The sequence below is a fragment of the Armigeres subalbatus genome, chromosome 3 (genome assembly GCF_024139115.2).
Source record: "Armigeres subalbatus isolate Guangzhou_Male chromosome 3, GZ_Asu_2, whole genome shotgun sequence".
NCBI classification, from domain to species: domain Eukaryota; kingdom Metazoa; phylum Arthropoda; class Insecta; order Diptera; family Culicidae; genus Armigeres; species Armigeres subalbatus.
Window position 1 is genome coordinate 91,432,714 of NC_085141.1, and position 24,856 is coordinate 91,457,569.

A 24,856-nucleotide genomic window follows, 5' to 3' on the forward strand; every position below is an offset into this window, starting at 1 on the left:
ACCTGGCAACAGGTTAAAGCGATAGTCGGGCAACGCTCAGGATGGAGATCTTTCAAGTCGGTCCTTTGCACCACCGGAGGTGTACAGGATCCATAAAAAAGAAGATATTTTTGGAAAAAAATTCTGGAGTATTTATGGAAGAAAAAACTTTTTCCGTTATAAAATTTTGTTCGCTCAATCGATTCTTCAATTTATTCATGGTCGATATTTTCCAGCAAATCATAGTATTCAACGCCTTCAACTATTTTTAAAACTTAAAACTAAACAACGAAAAATTGCTGTTTTATAGATTGGTTTAGCATACTTCAGAATTTGAAACATTATCATACTAATTCTCCCGGCTAATTCACACGTAAAATAGTGAGAGGCTTAAAAAAAAATCGTTTTTTGGGAAAGTTGTCCTAAAATAAGAAATTTACTGAGCAAATAGATCGAGATACAAATTCGGACGAGAAAGATCGATTGCCGGAGGAATCCTTGAAGACATTTCAGAATGATTATTCGGGAGAATTTCTGAAGAAATGTCGAAGTTTTGAAGTGGCTCCTAGTGGATTTTGTGAACAGATTCTTCGTAAAATGTTTAATAGAACTCCGGGAGAAACTTTCGGACTACAAAAGCCGGCTATTCCTACAAAAGATCTTCTTGGAAATTATTGGAAATCTTGGAAAAATTTCTTTATAATTTTCCGGATTGGTCATACTGGGGCCCTCCTTAGCCGTGCAAGACCATACTGAGGATGGCTGGGTTCGATTCCCGGTCCGGTCTGGAAAATTTTCGGGTTGGAAATCGTCTCGACTTCCATAAAACATAAAACATAAAAGTATCATCGTGTTAGCCTCATGATATACGAATGCAGAAATGGTAAATTGGCTCAGAAACCTCGCAGTTAATAACTGTGGAAGCGCTTAATGAACACTAAGCTGCGTGGCGGCAATGTCACAGTGGGGGAAGTAATGCCAATGAAGAAGAAGAATAATGTAAAAAAGTCCTCCAGAAATAAATTTTGAGAATCATCTTCTAATTTTTGGACGACTTTTTGGACGAATGGGGCATCTGCATCCAATCAAAGAACATTTTTGTGTTTTCGATTGTTGTATAAACCCTTATTCGTTCTATGAAGCATGTTTCAACACTATGAAAGAATTCCTGACGAAAAATCTTTTGAAAATGATATGATATGCTACCTGGTTAATCGTAAAAGAAAGAATCAGTCAGAAACTGACAAATATCTCTGAATTACAAAGAAATTGAAGATGGAAATGGGTGTTCATTTCCTTCAATAGACATGTCTTGTGTGCGTCATGTTTCCGAATGGATTAAAATGACATCAAGTGACGTCTTTCTCCTCATAAAATTTGATTATATTGAAATAAAGATTATAGCCATTCAAGAAGGGTTTGGACCTATTCGAAAAATAATGTTAATAGCCTTCAAACGTAAGTTTTATTCTCAACAACATTTGCTAATTAAAATAAAGCCCATCTAGATAGGCATAAAAACAATTCTCAAATAATCGTCCTTGAATCTAGCATTTTAATTATTAAATTTCTAAATAAAACTAAATCCGCACGAAACCCTAAAATCGTTATGTATATCCGCGAAATTCTTGAAAATCGCGAAATCCGCGTAGTCGTAACAACCATATATGTAAGCTCCCTTTTCACTATCGCACATAGGAGTACGCAGTGTAAAAGCGTGGCCAAAACTATGTCAATTATTTTATCGTCTGTCAATACATTCAATATAAACAGCGAAGTATATTTTATTGTTCTTATGCTCTTTGCATACATCTAGCAGTAAGTGTTACCCCTGGCGGGGTCAGTTATTATTATTTGATGGAGCACCACTTGGCGCAAAAACGCTGCCTTTATGACCTATAGCGTGCTTACGACGAGTGGTGTCGAGTCGATCTCTAGCTCCGCCAGTGAGTATTATTTTTTTATGCGGAGCTAATTAGGAAACTCCAATCATTCAAACGCTGACAATGTTGTTGCTTTGACGGCTTCGGAACCCAATCAAAAGTATTTTTTGTAAAACATATTATTGTAAAAAAGGTAGAAAAAGCTAGGAGGAGTAGTAGTAGTAGGATTATTTTTTATTTTCTCAAACATGAGACAGAATCGAATAAGTGTGGTGTAGCAGTGATGCTAAATCGTCACAGCAAAATTGCTTCATGTCACGTTTGCACAACTTCACTGGATCAAACGGTATCATCTTACTTTCGTAATCAATAATTTAGTTTTATCCACTTAAATTGAGCAAACACTCGTCTGTGCACCAGAGGTTGCAAGAATGCAGGTCAACAGAGCACATGAAAGGCAAAAGTTTTAAGCATCATTTACCTGGAATATCATTATGCGGAAAGTACTCGTCATCACTAATCAGGGACTCGATATTGTTGTTATCGATTCCGAGCGTTGTGACGCCGGGGCCACAACAATTCCCACGGTGCTCTGCAAGTGGATTGCCACCGACGGTAGCGATAGGATAACGGTACGGATGGTGGTCCATCTGCATGGGTTCATCGGTGTCCTGTTGAGTAGGTCCGTAGCCATCGGAAACCATACGATTCAGTATCAATGGACCAGCGTCATCCAGCGGCCGGAGCGGTGGTGGAGTGAATGAAATCCGAACCGGAGTATTCCGACATTGCAGTTCAGTCGGAAGTGCTCCACTTTGCACGAATCCAGTCGCAGTAGATTGGTGTATATTGCTATCGTCTAGGATGAAAATGTTGAGGTCTTCTTTGAGTTTTTCCATTCGCTGGGGCGGACGTGGCACTACCATCACCCATGAATGCGAATGACTGCGTGATAGCAGTTTGGAACAAGCTTAATTAGGGTGATAATTGAAGCACAACACTTGACACCGCGAATCGTGACGGATGAATGGTGATCCTTGAACTTGATCCTTCGCAACACAGATATGCACGAATACACGCTCACTAGAAAAGATGGCACTCCGTCTCATAGACTAATAATATCGCAATTTTTCACTACCAGACTTGATGGCAAATAATTTATTCTTGGCACAAGCACAGTACAGCTTTAGCACACTGAACAAACTAAAACGAGAACAGCTACAAAGAGAGATTTTTTCCTCTTTAGCACATCCTCCAACAGTGCAGTTTGTCAGACAGAACAATAATAACACAACCCGGTAACGATGAGCTTCCTTCTGTAGTCTTTTCAAAAGTTTTTCGCACAACAGAACCACCCACTAGCAGCTATAGAGACAAGGAAGCAGTAGAGCCACCCGTGCCACCGCCGATGGCACTAAGGTGAAAATTCCAACTGAAACGTTCGCCGTCAGCACTGGATGGAAACCCACCGTCTAAGAAGCCACGAGAGCCTTCAGTTGATGTCGGAAACGGGACGAACGAAGCGAAACACACTTTTCGACGTGCTCGAGTTCGCTCAGATTTTCACGACTGATAGCAGTTTTTCTATGTGCGAAGGGCTGGCTGTGTGGGTGTCGCTTGAAATTGGGTGGATACGATGAGACAAGGCTCCCATACCTGGTGTTATCAGTGGAAGGGCATTTTATGACTTTTTCGATGAACAAATAGATTTTTCCGCTTAGTAATTTACTCAAGGTGAATTTTATTTTCGGTTCATTTGACTATTTCCAAGCAAAAATATAAAAATTAAAAATATATGTCCAGAAAAAAATCTGAATTTTTTGAAGACTTCCCTGGGGACGATTGCCTGTCAAAATTCTGAAGAATTTTCCGTTAAAAAACCGAAGTAGGGTTACTGCTCCTGGACTGCATCTCACAGCTTCTATGTTCATCCCATCAAAAAACAAAGCAATGAAGAAGAGACGATGGGCGTTGTGGGGCCTCTTCCCCTAATTCTATTAATAATGATAATTTCCAAGCAAATACCAAACCTCATCTGAACAATAATGATAATTCCATTTTGAACATATTGGAAGATTTAACCTTCCGGGACTCGCATGATCCTGGATTGCTCACGCAGTCCCGCCCTTGATGTGAACGACAAGAGAGCTTTTTTCGATGGTGTTGTACTAGTCCCGGAAGGTTAATAGTGTTTTAGGATTTAGCGATTCTTTGAAAAATATTATTAGGAAATGTTTCTCTTTTCTAGCTTTTTATCTTGAAAAATTAAAGACAGTATTGCCCCTCCTTAGTTCTTTGTTTTCGTCTTAACGTTAACAACGACAAATTGAACATTTTACAATGGAATTGTCATAATATTATTCCAAAACATAACAGATTATTTTTATAAATACATAACAATAATATAATAACACAATATTATTTGTGTCCATGAAATTTAAGGCTAAATGTTTCAGTATTTTTTTTCATTTAATATTATTCGAAATGATGGTGACATTCATTGTAGATAGGGTGATTATATGAAATTATTCCAAAGGAGGACAATTCCTTCAAATCGTGCCAAAAAGGAGGACATTTGGTTGAAAAAGGAGGACATTTAAAAAAATACCAAACCCAAAATTTCCCGAACTTGATATTAAATTGACTGATTTTTCGGGACGTCGAGTCAAATACGACATACACATTTAGAAAAATATCAAAAGAAAGAAAGATCTCACCACCTTTATAGTGAGATCTTATTAAATAAGCTTCAACATATCTGAATAATGGTACATAAATGTTTGATTTATCAATATGCTGACATTTTCGGCAGCATTGCACAGAATTTTAGCAAGTTAAACTAAAATATGATTATTTTCGAATGACCTAAACATCGCAACGTTGAGCAATAGAAAACTGATTGTATATTATATTAGACACCTCTAGACTAGCGGAGATTATTATTTGAACACCAACAAGTTCGTCACATGCGAATGCACCTAGATCCCGAGGCTTTCAATAGTTTTTTTGTGTGAAAATTCGGAAAAAAATTCAGGCTGGATACAACTACGTAGATTTTCATGGCGATTTTGAAGCTATTTACACCCTGAAAATTACAATTAATTTTTATAGATTACAATTAATTTTTATAGAATATTGTTGAGTATGGAATATATTTTAGCACCCGTCTTTGCAATGGGGTCATAAGCTTAAGTCCCATGTTTCCTCCAACACATTTTTTTAAACAAATATTCCTCATGCTGTAAATATACACAATGATTGGAAGCTCATATAGTCTACGTTGATTGGAAAATAGGCATTATACTTTGATTCATTATTAAGATCCATTCTTGCGTCATTTTTTTGGAAAATTTTTAAACTCTTTCAGTGGAATATTTTTACCTGTTATGGGACGAGTTTAGCACTATTCCATTTAATTCCAACACGTTGCGGTGGAATTAAATGGAATAGTTCTAAACTCGACTCGAGTTGTGACACGTATCAATTTTTAGCTTTTTCTAAACTACTTTGGAGGAAACGTACCATGTGTTACGATCGAAATATGATTCAATATTGAGAAGCATTTGAATGTATCGAAAATAAGTTATCCACTTTCAAAGTGTTATAACTCAGAAGCTCATGAAGGAATTGGTTTGTTTTACCCTGCAATCCACTCCCAAAGGTTAAAATTCATGGTCAACAAGCTTGGGGAATATTAAACGTTCGCTAACCTCTCGGATAAAGAAGAAAATCAAAATCAAGTGACCGGAATTTGGATCAGAAAGTAATCATGTTATAAAACGAGACAATTGTATGCCGATTTCTGACCAGGAAGAAAAATGCTCGAATAAATGTTGGAATAGTGCAATATTTATTCAGTATTATATTTTTTCATAAAACTTAACAAACAGAATTACCATATATTGCTGGACAAATTTTAATAAATTATTAAAATTCATCCGATTGTATTCGAATAAAATGATGTGGACAACTTATTTTCGATACAGTCCTTAATACATTCATTTAAGGACATGTCCTCCTTGAGGATACCATATGGTCACCCTAATTATAGAGGAGTTTCACTTGTCATTCGTAATAATATCGAATTCAAATATTTAGACTCTTAATTGCAGATAACAAATTGAACACATTGTAATTTCGATTAATTATAATGGATTAAGATTTTCAATCATTTGTTCATATAATCAAACTAGAGCAAGTTTTTCTATTTCACAATTACAGGGTGACCACTGAAATTCAAATTTCAAATTCCCGTTTTTTTTTCGCTTTTCCCAATAAATTTTGTCAAATTTTCCCGGTTTTTATTTAACTTGTAAAAAGTTAGGGTAAAAATTTTTGAATCTTAGCTAGGTTTTTGCTTTTCTCGTATACTAACTACAGTCAAACCTCTATGAGTCAATGTTCTATCTACTCATGGAGGCAAGGTGTGTCATATTAAAAAATATTTATTGGGTTACTGCGATGGTCCCTTCAAACAACTTTCCAAAGATTTTCTCTACCACATCTCGATATTTCCATTAGAAGATGGTCCCTTCAATATCGACTCATGGAAGTTTGACTGTATACGTAAAGGTTATATGATCGCTCCAAAAACAAACTTTTTATAGAAGGCCCGGAGACCCATATACCGATCGACTCAGTTCGACGAATTGAGGTGATGTCTGTTTTTTTACTTCCTAAGCAATGGAGGGGGAATCTGCTCAACAGACATCCTGGGTTGTCCAGGAAGTGCGGGATTAGGGGCCACCTCCAAACCAAACGAGGGAGGCAGGACTGCATCCCCGACCCGCTAAACCGTTTTCATTGCCGCCAAGCCCATCGTCCCTTCGGTACAACCAGAAAGTAATGCTTCAAAGGGGGGCCAGTGCACAACGCACCCTCGAGGTTAGCTGCGTGTCCTTGCAGCACCGAACATCATGACTCGCTTTTTTAGAAGAACACCATGGTATCGTGCCAGCGCATTGCCGGCTTTCCAGGTGGCCTTACCACGCCCTATCTCCTCGGAAGGTGGGGAGGGTCGACTTCGCGCCTGCTTCCCTCTGCACGACTGGTATCACGAATGATGATGCCGCGTGCACCCCAAATTGACCTCTCTGCAATAGGGCCTATTCGCCAACACACAGAGGGACTTGCCGACGCGGTGCCTACGTCTGCCCCAGCCTTGACGAGGACGAAGCATAAACCGCAGAGCTATTGGACATCATCCGGGACAATGCCACTCTAGCTGTGGAGGCACGCTTGCAGACGTAATTGACGTGGCTACCAAAGGTGAGCTTATCGTCGATCATTACACCCAAGAGTTTGATGGAGCGTTCAGAGGTGACCACGCAGTTGCCTGCCCTTATCACCGCTTGTTGCTCCGACTTTCGGTTGTTAACAACAACCACCTCAGTCTTGTGGTGAGCCAGTTCTAACTTCCGAACTCATCCACTCCTCCACAATTGCGATCGAGTGGGCTGCAGTCAACTCCACCTCTTCGATCGATTCGCCGTAGACCTCCAGCGTAATATCGTCAGCGAAGCCGACGATTACCACGCCCACCGGGAACTTGAACCTCAAGACACCGTCGTACATGACGTTCCATAACACCGGACCCAGTATGGAACCTTGCGGAACCCCTGAGGTTATGTCAACGCAGTTCCGACCCGCCTCCGTGTCGTATACCAGTACTCGATTCTGGAAGTAGCTTCCGAGAATCTTGTACAGGTACTCGGGAATTCCAAGACGCAGGAGCGCATCCGCAATAGCTGCCCAACTGGCACTATTGAATGCATTCCTCACGTCGAGAGTCACTACTGCACAATAGCGAACTCCCCTCCTCTTACGCTGGATAGCTATCTCTGCGGATTTGGTAACGGACAAGATAGCGTCTACGGTCGACTTACCCTTTCGGAAGCCAAACTGGTTACTCGATAGACCATCCGCACCCTCCGTGCGTATCAACAACCTGTTGAGGATGATCTTCTCGAGCACCTTCCCCGCCGTATCAAGCAGGCATATTGGTCTATATGTCGACGGATCCCCCGGTGGTTTTCCCGCCTTTGGCAATAGGATCAAGCTCTGCCTTTTCCATGATGATGATGCCTCGTCCAGGCATCTCTGCATGACAGATCTGAACATCTCGGGAGCCTCAGCAATGGCCGCTTTGATGGCCAGGTTCGGAATACCATCCGGTCCTGGCGCCTTACCTACACTAAGGGACTGTGCAATCCCCGCATGTTCCCCCACGGTTACTCTTCCCTCGTCGGCCACCCTGGCCCAGGGAAGCTCCACAAAGTGAGGCCAGGGACGTGGGTCGTGACGTGGGAAGAGCGCGATGATCCTCTCCAGCATCTCTGGAGACCGCTCTATAGGGGCCTTGCTTGATCTAATCTCAGTCTTCAGAGCGGCTCTAGCAGCCACGAACGCCACCCGTCGTTCAACACGCTCCTCTTCTGTGCGTGCTCGCTGCATCCGCCTCCTTGCCCGTAGGCAGGCGCGGCGCAGGTTCGCAATTGCTTGAGTCCACCAGTAATCCGGTGGCCTCCCATTCCTAGGGTGGACTTTCCTAGGCATGGTGGCATCGCATGCACGCGAAAATACTGTTAGGTGATGTCTGTGTGTGTGTGTCTGTGTGTATGTCTGTGTGCACCCACCCAAAAAAATGTGGCAGAAGTGTCACTCATTTTTCAGGCACTTATCTTTAACCGATTTGCTTGCAACAAGTTGCATTCGACGCATAATTCTGTCCCATTGCACAATGGGAAAAAAATTGTCCATAAAGCGAATAAATTCAATATCTCGGTTCGCTGTGGGCGGATTACGCTGAAATTTTGACACTAGTCGTAGAACTTTCTGGGGAATAATGCAAATGTGGTTAAGTTCACTACACGAAGCTGCAAAACCTTGTTTTAACCTAATGCCCCTTATTTGTTATGCTTTCCGGAAGTCTTTGGCCTTTTAGGTAATAGTTAGAAAATTGGGGTAAAATGAGGTATTGCAGCATCGTGCAGTGAACTTAACCATCTTTGCACAATTCCCCAGAAAATTCTACGGTTTGTGTCAAAATTTCAGCGTAATTCGCCCACACCGAACCGAGATATTGAATTTATTCGCGTTATGGACAATTTTTTCCCATTGTGCATTGTTTCCTTTTGAAATTGGTCAGATCGGACCATGGGCTCGTTATGACCAAATACCATTTTTTATTTGCACGAGAAAGGCACCATGACCGCTAGGTGGATTATTCAGGGTTTTTATATTCGGATCAAATCGGAGTTCAGTTTTATATCAAAGCAACAGATAGTTTAAAACGAACTTTTTGAAATGGATACATTAAATGGATACAACAACAACGAGTTATGCGAAATGCTACACTGCCCATGATCACATAGTTGACGTATAAGCCTAAATGACCAAAACACACTTTTTTGCGGACATGGATTCTTCGTACGATTATACATATGCTCCATCAAAAAATATTCATGTTTTGTTCGGAAACATTCGAGTTATGGCGATAATTGTTTTTGGAAAAATGGTCATTTGATCGCATAAGTTGACGTACCTCCATTACCTGCTGCAATATGGAGCAAAAACCTGTCTCATATTTTTTCGACATTCACAATCCACTTATTAAGCAAAACATAGGTTTTAGTTTTACTTTGTCGTATTTCAGGACTACTTTATGATTTGGGCGTAACTGATTTTGTAATCAAAAATTAATAAGCAAGTTCCTGCTAAAGCAAGCATTTCTTGTGAAATCCACGGTATAATCCGACAAAATAAGCTTTCATCCATCGAGGTGTAGCTCTGGAGATAAACGTTTACATTCTTTTGAATCAATAAAATAATGTTTGTTTGCTAAATATTGTGGCCAAAAGTTTTGAATTAAGACAATCGCGATCATTCAAAAGGAAGTATAATATAAAAGAAGAATGAAAATCCAATAATTATGTAACGCAGTGATTAGCTATTTGTGTCACACTTTTTTTAGAAGCATATCACATTTGTATATGGGATCACACGTATCTGAATCATTCCTCCTCTAAAGTGTAGTAATTTATGGGTATTTTCTAAAAGTGCATATCAGAACCAAAATCTAGCTTCATTTTTTGCGTGGTAGGAGAGATCTGCCACTGAGGACTTAACACATAAGAATTAGTGCGTGTTAAATGGCTTTTTATGTGTACCTCAGCTTGATAATATCGGTATGTATATTTTGAGCACATTTACCGGGAAGGACCCTAATACATTCCACGGCTGTTATTTTAATTTTTACAATTGCAATGCAATTCTTATTCATGTTTTGCATTACCTTACCCGGACAGAACTGAATTATAAAACATGATATGGGCTTTGATGTAAGATTCAAAAGAGCAGGCAAAAATATCAACAAAAAAACACACCGTAGTGTTATTTAAATATCAAGATGTGTTATGGATAAAAACAAACTAATAGTTCGAGATATTAATCACTTCTTCCAAATACCATTAACTGATATCCTCATGATATTTCAGAGCAAATTTGGATATTGTCGTCTGATATTTTGTGCTTTTAAATCCTACATATAAATCAGACCCATATCTCATTTTGCAATCAAATCACGATTGATTTACTTCTAATCCTCGTCTACTCGGGTATTTCAAAATAGGGATTGGAACCATTCCTGCTTTAAATTTGGTTGGAACGAGAGCTTTGGCCAATACATGAAAACGGTAACTGCTTGCACACTTGTTACAGAACCAATCTAATGCTGTAATAGTGCAAAAATCCCCGTACGGTACTGATCAAATTCTTTGCAACACGAACTCTTCCACGCATAATTTTATCTTTACCACATAATTTTAATTTTCACGGAAAGAGCTATCCGAAAAACCTTTCCCGGAAACTCGAACTTTCCGAGAAAGGTTTTTCGGATAGCTCTTTCCGTGAAAAAAAAACGATTACCCTTCTTCAATCAATAAATCTTAACAAAACTATTTAGAGCTCTTTAGTGGAATGTCTTCACTTGTCATAAGGGGCCGTCCAGAAACCACGTGGTCATATAGGGGGGGAGGGGGGGGTTTGGAAAATGACCACGATAAGCCACATGGGGGGAGGGGGGGTGTTGCTCTCGAACCACGTGGTTTTTTTTAACACGAAAATTTTTGGTAAATAACAATAGCGGTGTAAAAAATACAAATCATCAAAATTTAATGATTTAATCATTAAACGCAAAGCGCATCTTAGGGCCGATGCCCACGTAGCGTCTTTTCAACTCAGTGTTAAAAAGAATTTAGCATTAAGCATCGAGAAAACCCGGTAACGCAGCGTCGGTCGCAACGCCGATGCATATCTGAGTTATTTGGCCAACTTAGCTTTAGATCCTATTTCCATAAAAAAATAAACGAAAAAACAGGTTGCGTTTCAGTCTCAATTTCCACAAAAAAAAATTGGGAAAGAAAAATGAAAAAATATATTTTTTTTTAAATTCCGCCGCAGATGGTTTTTGGCATCACGCCGCCGACACTTTTGCATCAGCGGACTACAGCTACAATTTTGAAAACTGTTCAATAATTCAAGAAAAATCTTCAAAAGAATTTCTTGTGGATATTCAGGAAAAATCCAGTAAAAAAATTTCCTGTAAAAACTTTGACCTTACTTCATACAATCCTGATAAAGTGCTAGCATTCAGAATGTTTTTTGAACAATTCTCTCTGGAAAATTTTGCTTGTAAATTTTGCTACAAATTGGTCATGAAAAAAAAACAAAACATCTCCAGTGTAAATGCCGAAAAAAATTCCATGTGAATTCTGTCTGAATATTCAAAACAGTCTCGTGGGAAATACATATAATTTTCGGTGGAAAAAATGTTCATATTTTTTTTTACATTCTAATGAATTTCTTCGACAAGTTCTTCCGAATCTTCACCAGAAATTCTATTTCATTTCCAAAATAAGTTTTTCGAACATTTTAGGGAGTGCACTTCAAAATGTTCAGTCTCCAGTTAGCCTTACGAGCAAAGGCGTAGGATTGCCAATCCAGATATGACGAGTTCGATTCTCGTTCCTGTCTAGGATGTTTTCGGGTGTCAAACATTGTCGACACCCTAGGTATAATGTATCCTTCGTACTTGCTACACAAGATATATAATCGTACAATTGCTGGCATTTAAAACTTTCAATTTATAACTGAGGAAATGCTAATAGAATAAACTAAGTTGAAAAGCAGACCAACTTCCAGTTGGAATATGGAGCCATAGAAGTAGAAGAAGACTGCTAAATTTTTCAAATAAAAATCTTCTGAATTTTCATTAGAAATTAAATAGCCAATTCCACATGAAACACTTTGATATTACCGTTGATTTTTTGTTTTTGGATTTTCATTTTCAAACTTGGAATTTTGAAAAGAAATTTCTTACGCTCTTTGTGAATTCTATCACATTTTTTAAATTTTCCATATATTTTTTTTATTCGAGGCATTATTTAGAATTTCCACGGAAGAGTCTATGGATTATCTTCAAAGAATAAATCTTTAGAATTCTCAAGGTTCGTGTTTTTTTTTATATCAAAGAATAAATCTTTAGAATTCTCAAGGTTCGCGTTTTTTTTTTAATTTGCGCCATAAATTCTTCCAAAATTTCATGGGAAATTCATTCTTCTTCGGAAAGTCATTTTGATTTCTTTGTAGGTTCAGCTAAACATTGCTTTAAATCTTTACCATGCAAAGAAGCACAAGAAATGATTTAAAATTTGTAAGGAATTTTCACATCAGAAAGTCTTTAAAATTTTGATTTAATTTTCTAAGGAATTCCTATTGGAATTGCTTCTAAAGTACAACCTTCACAAGTACTACAAAAGTGCAATTTTTTTCGTTATTTCCACTTGTAAAATATCGAAATATCCTCGGGAAATTCATTATTGGTGTTTTAGATGAACTTTTTTTCGATTTTCTACTGGAAAATGTTAGGAATTTCCATCGGAAATATTTTGGTATACTCCAAATAATTTCTTTTGGAAATTAAAAAAACTGCTGAAAATTTCTAAAATTTTTTTTGAAAAACGAAAAAATTCCATTGGAAATTTAGAAGAATTTCCTTTGAAGATTCATTAAATTTGCCCAGGATTTTGAAAAAAATCTTTAGAGATTCTGTAAAAAAGTAAGCTGGATTTTTTTCTAATTTATACCGGAAGTTCTTCGGAATTTGATGTTTATTGGAATTTTCATCGTAAATATGCATTTAGGATCCTTCTACGGATTCTTCTAGCTCTTCAAAATTTCTACCGAATCTTTTTAGGAACTCTTCCACAGAATTTCGAAAAAAGTCGTTGAAATACTGAAGATTTTTCCGTGGAGACTCTGAAGAATGTCTTCTAAGTATTCTGAAGGGTTTCCTTGCAACTCCAGAATAATTATTCTTGAAAATTAGGAAGATTTTGGAATTTAAAATTCATCCAAGCAATAAATGTAGGCAATTATTCAGGATTGAGAAGCCTAGTTCTTATGATATTGAATAATTAGGCTAATTGATCGAAAAATTTAATAATGCACCTAATTAGAACATTTAGGTGCATTTTTAAATTTTTCGATCAATAATGCACAAAATTCTAGTAGTGCGTATGAAAAAGGATATGTCATAGAGAAGTTTGCATTTAAAAAATCAACATGAAATTCTAAATAAAATGCTTTTTAAATTCATGAAAGGGTCTTAGAACTAAGAAGAGTCCAGCGATATGAAAAAAAGTGGCAGTGTTCCAGAAAAAAATACTCCAATTCCTAAAACAATCTAGGGTAATAAAAAACCATATGTTTTAGTTACATAGGGTTTTTTTAATTTTTGCACTTGAAAAAAAAAACCACGTGGTCAAAGGGGGGGGGAGGGGTGGTCTGCCAAATGACCACGATAGACCACATGGGGGGAGGGGGGGGTTGAAAATCTTCAAAAATATGACCACGTGGTTTCTGGATGGCCCCTAAGACGAGTTTGTACTATCCCATTTAATTCCACCTCTTAATTGTACCTTGACGGATATTTGTACTTAGGTCGAGTCGAGTCAAGTACGAGACACTGAAGACGACCTTACTGTTGAGGTCGAAATACATATCTGTCAAGGTACAATTAAGTGGTGGGATTGAATGGAATTGTACAAACTCGTCTTATGACAAGTGATCAATAAATCGTTGGTACTAACTACAATTATTCTTTAGCGCTATATAACCACACGTAGTAGCCTGGTTTTTACGCCATGTTATGGGAACAAACATTTCACAAAAAGATTGTTTGATCGCATAAACTGTCGTATGCATATTTTGACCACTTCAATCAAAGGAATAATAATTAATTCCCCGTGGCCTTTTAATAACTACTAATATTGTCCATTTAGACAGATTAGTTCATCTATTTTGTTGATTGATATGATGATTTGGGTAAAATTAATAAAAATGCGTTTTCCCAACATCGATGGTGCTGGTTGTTACGTCAACTATGAAATCATGGGCAGTACAATCAACAGACACACTAAAATTGTGCGTCTCGTGACCATGTACTCAATATGGTAATACCACATTAGCACCTAATTCCAATGGTTTGATTCATTTTTTAGTTGTAAAACTGTCATATTTTTTTGTTGGTTGCAAAACTTTCGTAAGCTGGAAAGTGAGGAAAGACACAATTCTCGAAATCAAATTAAATCGATGTTTTTAACTTAGAGAACTTAGTAATGAAGTAAGTAAAGCAGTTTATAACCACATCGTAGTTATTGGAATTGTTTTCCTAAAAATCAACAAACCGAATTCAATGGAAATCAACCCGCAGTTCCAAATCTTTGTTTCCGATCAAAACCATTATTATGTTTTCATTATTATGTGCTTCAAATATTTTTTTAGAAGTGCGATATCAAATTATAAGGTGTAACAAACTTATAGCGCTGAGATATAACAAATCTATAGGAACTAACTAACATGACAGGAATTATTATGTAGTGTGAGTCAAATGACAAACAGCCTTTTTATATTTTAGGTGATTTCAATGCGCATCATCCTGCTTGGGATGGTGATAAAATTGATGGTAGAGGATCATTAATTACGGATTTGATAGAAAAATTAAACTTGAATATTCTTAACAATGGTTCATTCACTAGAATTGCCATTCCAGGGTGTCGACTCAAATTTGAGAATAAATTCCCTGACTTTTCAGACCATTTCTCGAAAAATTCTGGTCGTTCACAAAGATTCAAGAATGTGCGCAGAACTCCTGAATGGTTATTATCTGGTTATTATAATTCAACATTACTCACAAACAGGGTTTCGGCTTTTCGTTTCAATGAGATCAAAGCAAGCATTGTTCGGGCCAAGGGAGAATCTTTTTTCGTTGTTTTTGCTGTTTTAACTCATCAATCTTTTCTCTAGAATTAGCCTTGGGAGATAAACGAAAATCTTGCCTATTAGGGAAAACCGCCAAATGTTGAACGGCTAATTTTATCTCCTATTGTTGAACTCCCATAAGAAATGCACGTGCGTTCAACATTTGGCGAATTACCCTAGTAGGAAAATCCTTTATCGTCGTCGATATTGTCGCGAGAATTATCACAGAACAATTACAAAATTGTATGACCACGCCGTAATTCGAACCCAGAATAGTAACAATAAAAGTCGTAGGGATGCGCGATGCTGGGTCATTAGGCCGAGTGAGAACTGGGGAGTGAGAAGTGAGTAGTGCGAAGTGAAGAAGAAGTAGAACGGAAGAAGAAAAAAGAAAGAAAAAAGGAAGAAGGAAGAAGAAAGAAGGAAGCAGGAAGAAGGAAGAAGAAAGAAAGAAGGAAGAAACGAGAAGGAAGAAGGATGAAGAAGAAAGAAGGAAGAAGGAAGAAACGAGAAGGAAGAAGGTAGAAGGAAAAAGGATGAAGAAAGAAGGAAAAAGGAAGAATAAAAAAGGAAGGTGGAAGAAGGAAGGAGGAAAAAGGAAGAAAGAAGGCAGAGGAAGGTGTAAGAAAGAAGAAGGAAGAAGGAAGAAGAAAGAAGAAGGTTGAGGAAGGAGCAAAAAAGAAGAAGGAAGAAGAAATAAAGAAGAAGGCTGAAGGAATGAGCAAAAAAGAAGAAGGAAAAAGAAAGGAGGAAAGAATAACGAAGAAGGCAGAAGAAAAAAGGAAGAAGGTAGAAGGGAGAAAAAAGCGAAGGAAATATGAATAAGAAAGAAGGAGAAAGAAAGAAGAAATAACTGAGAAAAAACGAAGAAACAAGAAAGAAAGTAACAACAGAAAGAAAGAAGCAACAAGAAAGAAAAAGAAAGAAGGATAAACGAAAAAAGAAGAAGGAAGAAAGAAAAGAAAAAATGAAGAAAAAAGTAGAAAGAAGAAAGGTGAGGAAAATGAGAAAAAGAAGAAGAAAGAAAGGAGAGGAAGAAGGAATAAAGAAGAAGGAAGGAAGATGGGATAAGGCGAAACATCAGGGCTGGTAGCGATGAATGTCGTTCAAAATAGTGACTTTAGTGACTAACGATGAAGAAAAAGTGACCAAATAGTGACCCAAGTAACCATGGAGCTATATATGCTTGCAAATAATATAGCCATTAAAGTTGACTTAAAGTGGAAAAAGGCCCTTTTACGACCGAAATAATGCTTCATTACTTTGACATGATGAAATAAAACATAAGAAATGCATCGCTGCTTTCGTGATGCAGAACTAGTGCACCGTTGCTTGACAGTTGATGAATAAATGCATCTTTACATCGATAAAAATTATTTATTGCAATTAGCATTTAATATGCTGATCTGTGATTGATTACCTGCAATAATTAATTATTGATGGTTACTTGGGGACTTTCTATTTCAGAAAAAGTGACCAAATAGTGACTTTTGTATGAAGTTTTGAACCGGGTATACAGCTACAAGTTGTATTAGGATTGTTACGGTACAATTCGTAGATATTAAACTAGTGTTTTATTTTTGAAATCCTTATCTAATATATTACTGCTACTGGTCACGCTCATTTTCATTGTAAGCAGGGAGAGGATAGAAGCAAGAGGCCAGTGACTGCGACACTCTCATAAGTACAACGGAGTTGGATATGAAGTATGGTATTCGTTCGATCAGCCAGAAGCTAGCAATGTGACCATGGTATCTCATATTAAGTTACAAGTGTCACGACAGCGGGTAGTGAGTAGCAAGTCACGAAATGTGTCACAAAATTAAGTTGACAATTACAACATTTGTTGTTTAATATGAGCTCGAAGTTTTCTGTATAACAGCCAAAGAATGATATAAAATAATCTAATTGATTCCTAGACGGTGAACTATTTGATCTCACAAAGCTTGTAAATCTTTGATAGGACCATTTGTTTAAAAAATATTAAGTAGGGTAAATGACGCTTTCGGCAAGATTTATTCTATTATTGGCAGGGAGGTTTTCTATAACTAATTATGCTCAAATTTGGCCTAAACATTCTTTGCATATCAAAGAATATTGTGGCCAAATTTACTAAAATTTGTTCAACAAAAACTCCCCTGACAATAATAGAACAAAACCTGCCGAAGCCGTCATTTCCCCTAATAATGAAAATTTTACCTGTTATGAAACTATGGTTTAATAATAAATTTAATAGTAGTTTGTGCAACAAGTTGCAAAAAGATGATTTTTTCAGCAGGAGTTGTACTTTTATTCAACGAGGCTTGTCGAACTCGACGTGGCATTCTAGAGAAAATTTTTAAAATCCAACAAAGCGATCATCTTCTAATAAACTTTAATTTCTAAATGACAGAGTATAAGTATTAAAATTAATAAAAAATGGGTGGCCAAACACTCTCGAATTAAAAAATCTTTTAAATCTGATTGATTCTTTATTTTATTTTAGATTGAAAAAATCCGACCAATTAATTCACCTCCACACATTTTTTGACGTTAGACTTACGTCTTTCTTTACTATACTGGGTGTCATTTAGATTTTTGGAAATCGAAAGCGTTACGCTGGAAGGGAAGATTTTGAACGTTACTAGCGCCTTTATCTTTCGATGGATTTTGAAGATTTATATATCAATCGAATCGGACACTCTCCAGCATTTTGCCTATTTCACTGAAACTTATTAAAGATTATTAACGATAAGCTATTGAAAATTTCAATTCTTGTCAAAGCCAGCCAAAATTTCATGTAACCAATCCCGTGCATTCCTAACACGGACATCAGAATGCGGTATGTCACAGGCCTCCGGGTCTGTCGGACGATTTTCTTTGTGTATAAAAGAAGCATTGCCTGCCGCGTGCGAGTCATTACAATTTGTGACAGCAGCGCGTACTGACGTGCTTTTAGCTCGCGCATCGCGCATTTTTCGTTTCGTTCGTTCGTTCGCTGTGTTTACCTACACAGCGACAGCATGCAGTCACCAGCAGTAGAACTGCCGGTGGGTCTGCGAATATGCATGAAAGAAGTGGGCGAAAATTCAATATTATTGCTACCAGATTCACATTTGATTTGGTTGATGATAATAGGTGCAAATGATTTTGCTTTGAACTTTTTTACAACAGGCAATATAAAAATAGTGACTTTTTTGACCATTTTCCGAAAAATAGTGACTTTAGTGACTTTTGGATTTTTGGCGAAAAATGAACTTCGTGTTTTGTAGCCGGCACGGGGCGATCCGTACATAAAAGCGCGTGGCTTAAGCGGCACTCCATTCAGGAGACCACGGCCCAAGTTAATTAGCCCGGATGAGACTCTCTCAAGGCGAGTCCATTTAAATTTTCCCGATAAGGATTTATGGATCGGTCTAGCCAGCAACAACGAGAATTGCCAAATCGGGTCCACCCTATCTTCCCTCTATACCGTACAGCCACACCATACACTCAAAGAGTCGGTGAGAGCCCACCAGAACCTACACGCTTAAAATCAATAACACAGAGATGTGTTTGCATCACACAAAACGGACCTAATGCGGAACATCCCCTAGATGAGCGATAGTTACACAGCCACAAAATAGCTCGTGTGGTTTTATTGAAGCTTGGATTTCAATATTTTCAACAGTATTTGGTTCCTCATGAAACAAGGAATCTGTACAAACGTTTACATGTTGAAAAGGACCGTTATCACGACCGTACGAGGCATTTTTGTGCCTGTGTAACTGTCGCTCATCTAGGGTATAGATAGTAGAATCTATAGATGAGCGAAAGCATGGCTGAGTCGATTTTTTTGCCCGTGCACACGCGCATATGACGTCACAGCCCTTAACGTTTCCATTGAAATCGTGACGTCATGCTCGTTTGGAGACACGTTTTGTGCTCTGTGCTTACTCTTTAACGTGACGTCACTGATTTCTGCAGCTTAGCTGCTCATCGGTCTGCGCTCCTGGTATCGACGATAATTTTCGGTGGTGGCAAAACGGGCTCACGCACGCATTTTCACGGGTCCGTGATGGCGGACCCTCGCGGTTGTCGGTGGATTACGACTCGCGAAAATTGTTTGGCTTTAGCAGCACATTTGGGTCATCAGTCTACGACTGGCACAAAAAACGTTTCCTCCGCGGCGTCCTCCTCGGACGCCGCACTCCGATAAAAAAAGCGAAATCTAACTATTGGAGAACGAACAAAAAATAATTAAATAATTACATCTAAAAGGAATTACGCTATAGGAAACATAGTTCAGGCGATTGAAAAACAAATTAGCAAACGCGGACGCTTCCAACTCATTGGCTGATCACAGACGAAATGATTGAGTCCGTGAATCCTCAGATTAAGGAAGGTGGGCTCGGACACAACCAGAAATACGTCATTTCCCGTCTCCCTTCGTGTATAATCGTGACCTTATTGGTACGATGGATCGATCTGACACGAAAGTTGTGCTGCTTTCCCTCTCCCACCTTATCCAGAAAACAAATGGCCTCGACCTTGGAGAGCCTGGCTAATTGCTAAATGCCCGCTTGCCTATGTTAAGGGATCTGTTATCCTAAACTATTGGCGATTTATAGATTGCCTTTCTTACAATCTATCCTATGAGAACTATTTACAGTAATTTATGTACAAAAAATATTAACAAAATTCCTGACTGCTACAGTTTTCACTTTTTGCTCATTTTTGCTAATTGGGCATAATGGCCATTCGGCCTACGACCTTCGGCCAAATGGCCTGGCACCGAGATGCGCTTACTCTAGCCACACCACCACGCCATCTGTATAAAAGCATTAAATTATTTGTTCCACATAAGCTACTACCATTTGCATTGATGATGCCACTAAAAGACTCGAATGTAAAAGAAAAGAGCAAACTAACGTTTGGCGGCAATCGAAGTTAGCGGAAAATGGATATCACTATCCAGGCTATTTTTCTTTCCCGAACAGCGATTTCTTCCCGAAAATTTTCGTGTGGGAGCATCCCATGCCGCTGAGATTGAGTGAGCATTACGAACCCTGCTCACAACTTTTTTAAAATTGGCTCCAAATAATGTTATAGACTCTGGGTTCCTCATCCAGCTTCCAGAATTCTCACGGACTTCCTGGAGTCGCAATTGACCTTCAAGACTACTGACGGACAAATGATGATGACGTTTTTTTGTGTGAAATCTTGCATCATTTGACACGACTTTTGAACTCTTTTCTAGCTTCTAGAAATCCTTTGAATTAAGGATTTGCAGGCATTATCGTGGCCGTTAAGGAACCTCTCTCAAGTATACTGACGGAGTGAGAATTCTTATTCACTTTCTGTGGGGTTTATGGGCTTCAAAAAAATAGTCACGGAGTGCTAGCAATCCTCTAGATATTCAAGAACTCGATACCTACGAACTCCCATAAATCCATTACAAGTAAGCCCAGGAAAATATGCTAACCACTGCGATTCTTTAAATATTTTGGTCAGTATACATCCAGGTCGTTTGATTTTTTATCGAATTCGATTTTGTTTGGTTTAAATGAAACAATGACCTCAAGGAAAATTACACAAAAAATGGTCATGTTTGTGAATAAATGGCATAACTAGCCTCAAATGCTAGGGGGAGCTACACCTACTCCATTTATTTGATCGATTTCTAGTTTTTTTTTTCCAAAAAACAAATCAATCGCCTTGGAATTTTAGCATTGTTTAATTTATAGAAAGTTCAACTGCTATCACTTCGACGTCAGCCATGGTCTTGCTTTGTACCTGCTCATCTTACTGCTAGGCTGAAGAATTCCCACACGCAAAAAGATGTGCATCAAGCATAAATGCTGCGTCCAGTGCAAAATACAAGGGCAGGCGCAAAAAGAATGCATGTTTTGCAAAAACTATCGTTTCATAGCAGTGCGGTTCGAAAGAGCATCTTTGTCGTCCTTGTTCATCTGAAAGTCAATAACCCCTTAGAACTGAGATAAGTAAGAGGCAATACATGTTTTGTTAACAGATGAACCAGTTGATCTAATTAATAAAGTCTAACGAAAGAATGAATCATCCACAAAAAAATGAATACGATCACAAAATAATTACCATGTAAAACTAAGTAACTTGTTTGGAATGTGATCGAATCGGTAATACATGCTGCGAACAGGAATGGGGGTGCTGCACAAATATCTTGATGTTTTCCTTTTTTCTATTAATCACACATAGTTTACATCATTAGTTGTTCTACAATTGAGACAATTGACTGCAATATTGGTAGAAATCGATTTCGTATCCGCGTTTCTCATATCTATGCTGTATATCTATTTGTTGTTTTATCAATATGATTATCTAATATTTCTGTGACGACTTGACTTTACTTGACCATTCCTTGTTGTTATTTATGAATTCGCATTTAATGGAATATTTTTCAAAAAGAAATATAATAAGTCGTTAATGACTATCCTACGATGCAAACGTGCATAATGCTTCACTCGATAATTAATGAAATTGACTGTCACGGTGGAATCCAAGAAATGATAAAAACAAATCCTATCATCCGTATTAGTGTGCATCAAGGCGCCATCATCGGGTTCGATAATTTGAAATTGAATGATACGATCTTTAAATACGCAGTACATACATAATTTTGTATAACTAACCAAAGCTTTAATACCAGTATAAATAAACCACAATTCTTTTGCGATCACCAGGTGCCTGCTTGCTATTTCTACATAAACACTTGTAGGGATTCGTCTAATCAAAACTGCACTTGCAACTTGTTTGCCGAAGCAATTGGTAGAATAAACCACTTGTACTAGTTAGTATTACGTGCTATTGCATGCCTGTACATAAAGATATGCCCATAGAACTGATAAATGAGGATGGTCTGCAAAATTAAAGTTTGAAGATTTCTTCTCAGAGCTATGACAAAGGAATAATCTCACTTTGCAAACAGCGGGCGCAGGTTAATCTACTGCAACCGCGGACCAAATGATAACGATACTGATGGCCTGAAGATGAATTTCATCAGAAAAGTCGCGACCAGCAAACCAAATAGTACACAACTCAACTGTGCAACACAAATTATAGCCATGAGTCATATTACACATAGCGCCTTTTTCCCACAGCTAGCCGAGTGCGAACGATTCAAGAAAAGGCAATCGAAAATGCAAATTGAGATCAAATTTCACTCACCTGGGAATTGGTTGTAGGTAATCTCGTGTTCGCGGCCACCGAGCAGCGGCTGCGATTCCCGATCGATTCCGGAATCCAGCGTGATGCCTTCGAAGTGCACTTCCGGAATAAGGGACAGCGAATTGGGTCCCAACGCTCCGCCAGACGCAACCGCAAAATGCTCGGTGGATAAAGTATTTAAGTTATTCCGCTCGTAATGCGACGATGAAGGATCAACGCTTATCTCATACTGTTTTGTTTTGCTTCTGTCTACATTGGCAGATCGAGTTTTAGGAGCTGGTTCTCCGCCTCCTCCTCCACCACCCACAAAAGAACCGCCCCCGTTTATCAACGGTGGTGATGATGATGATGATCTGGCTTTCGGCGTATGTTCCCTTTCCTGGTGATGGACAGAAGCAATTACCGTTGTTGTTGTGGCAGAAGTTGCTCCAGCTGGAAAGTTAGCTTCCGCGTCTTTGGTTTCCTCGAAATCCAAGTTGACTAGCGGTCCGTCTGAGGTCATCGGAAGTATTTTACTCTTCGGCTCCGGGTAATGTTACTGCACACCGGAATCACCATCTAATGTTGCAATTGCAAACAATCAAAACACAAAAAATCACTATCTACTTTTGTTACAGTTTTGCTTCTAGCGAGTAGCACTAGCTCTTGCTGGGAACCATTATCAGCATATCAGCATTAATCACTTCACTGCTCTGGTGACCTCTCAATCAGAACAAGCTGGAAGAACACAACTCATTGATAAGCTTCGCCACCATCTGAATGAAAGTAGCGTTTGGTATTCGTTAGGGGATGTACAAACTTTAATTTTCGCGAACTCGCATTGTTCGAAACTCACTTGACCACAACAAAAACGAAAATTCAATGGCCGTATTGCGAACTACGCAAAACTATCGAACCATTAAACACACAGTCGAATCAGAATCGTCGCAGACTTTTCTTCCACCCGTTGGATTTGGATGAGGGATGACCGTCACGAACAAAACGAACTATACAAAAGAGAACAAAATTAAAGAAGAATGTCCGATGACAGTTCCTGGTGAAAGATGAGATGCGAGCATGGTTGCCAAACACACCGCAACACACTTCAACGGTTGAATAAATCTCGCGTGATTTTTGAAAACGTCGTAAGTCCAAAAGAGAGGCTCTCTTTGTTTACTTTCTCTATCGATTATTACAAAGCCATACTAACATTTACATTGAATTTTCCAGCACCGATCTGAAGAAAATAGCTTTGTCTAGTGTGCTGAGGTGAAAATATTGCAACAAATTTTAAACTAGCCTAGATATTAGCTGTAACGGTCATATCAAATGTACATCACAAGCACCAGTGTGTACTCCCTCGGATGGCGTGATCATACCCACGCACAGGGTTGCCATTATGCAAGATATATCTGGCACTGCCAGACTTTTTGGCAGCCAAAAGAGAAAAAGAAAAACTACCCGAAATGCCAGACTTTCAAATTTCAGACTGATTTTTTTTTAAATATGACCTGCATGAACATGTTCAAACATTTCTAATGAGTCATTCAGTTATTACTTTCATATTTTTTATGTCTTTATTAGCGAGACTTTCAGCCCAAGGTAACTACTTTCATATTCATTCAATAACTGAAATGCGGTCAGAACTTCATCTCGCTTCCAAAAACTCTTTTGAATCAATTTTAATCTTTTATAAGTAAAGTGAAGGTATGGTTTCCGTCGATGTTGTTCCGGATTGCAGTTTGGCCATACTGGTTTCCAGAAATCTGTTTTGAAGGAATCTTTCAAAGTTAATTTTTGGCGTAATTTCTTGCGTTTCGAGTTCTGGAAATGCTTACAACGTTCTGTAACAATGATCCCAATAAATGTAATCATTGGCTAATTCCATGACTTATCACATTTCCTGGTTATTCGTCAATTCGGTAATCCTTCTGGAGGATACGAAACATCATCAAACTTCTGATGGACCTTATTGGCCGCCGGAGGTCCTATACAGGAGATTCGGTAAAACTCATCCTTCTCTTAACAGTGAATGATTGACGTGGTCCGCTCTAATGAATCTGAGTGGCCACCGAAATTCCTCCGGAAAATCCTGAACCTCCATAAAAGTGGTCAATTCACGATACTCAAAGCCAATTTTGTTCAAATCTTTTCATTATCGTATTCTGAGTAACAAATGCTTGTCTTAACCCCTTCTCATGGGCTTATTACTCTCCGGAAGATCAAAATCCTCTGGTATTATGGACATTTCATAAAAATTATGATGGCACTTTTAACAAATATTCAATTATTAACTATGCCTATCAAAATTCCTTTTGGAATACCTATGGGCTTACGGGTACCACAGACCATTTTTAATCTGATTGCTTTTTTATTTGAGCTCCGTTTGTTTGTTAATCGATCATTTTGAAAATGGTTTAAACTTTATTTAGTGTTACTTAGAAATTCAAAATAAAAGCGAACCACGTTATTCTGAATGATGTCAAGTTTCACCAATAGGGGAACTGTTCCTATCTCCATCACACTGAACA

The 24,856-nt window shown here is 38.3% G+C and overlaps 1 protein-coding gene across 4 annotated transcripts in view; it reads right to left on the reverse strand.

The window, feature by feature from the left end:
* LOC134224160 (phosphatidylinositol 4-kinase type 2-alpha) overlaps positions 1 to 23,346 on the reverse strand; it is a 66,334-nt gene extending 42,988 nt beyond the window's left edge. The window contains exons 1-2 of one of the 4 annotated variants that reach the window (XM_062703444.1): positions 23,182 to 23,344; positions 22,347 to 23,063 (exon numbers count right to left, since the gene is read on the reverse strand). In XM_062703444.1, the coding sequence (XP_062559428.1) occupies positions 22,347 to 22,848 (502 nt within the window). In that variant the 5' untranslated portion in view covers positions 22,849 to 23,063; positions 23,182 to 23,344. Of the gene's footprint in view, positions 1 to 2,343; positions 3,581 to 22,346 lie in introns of those variants that run through there. The other 3 variants (XM_062703443.1, XM_062703442.1, XM_062703445.1) reach the window with 3 other exon arrangements.
* Between the last annotated feature and the right edge of the window lie 1,510 nt (positions 23,347 to 24,856).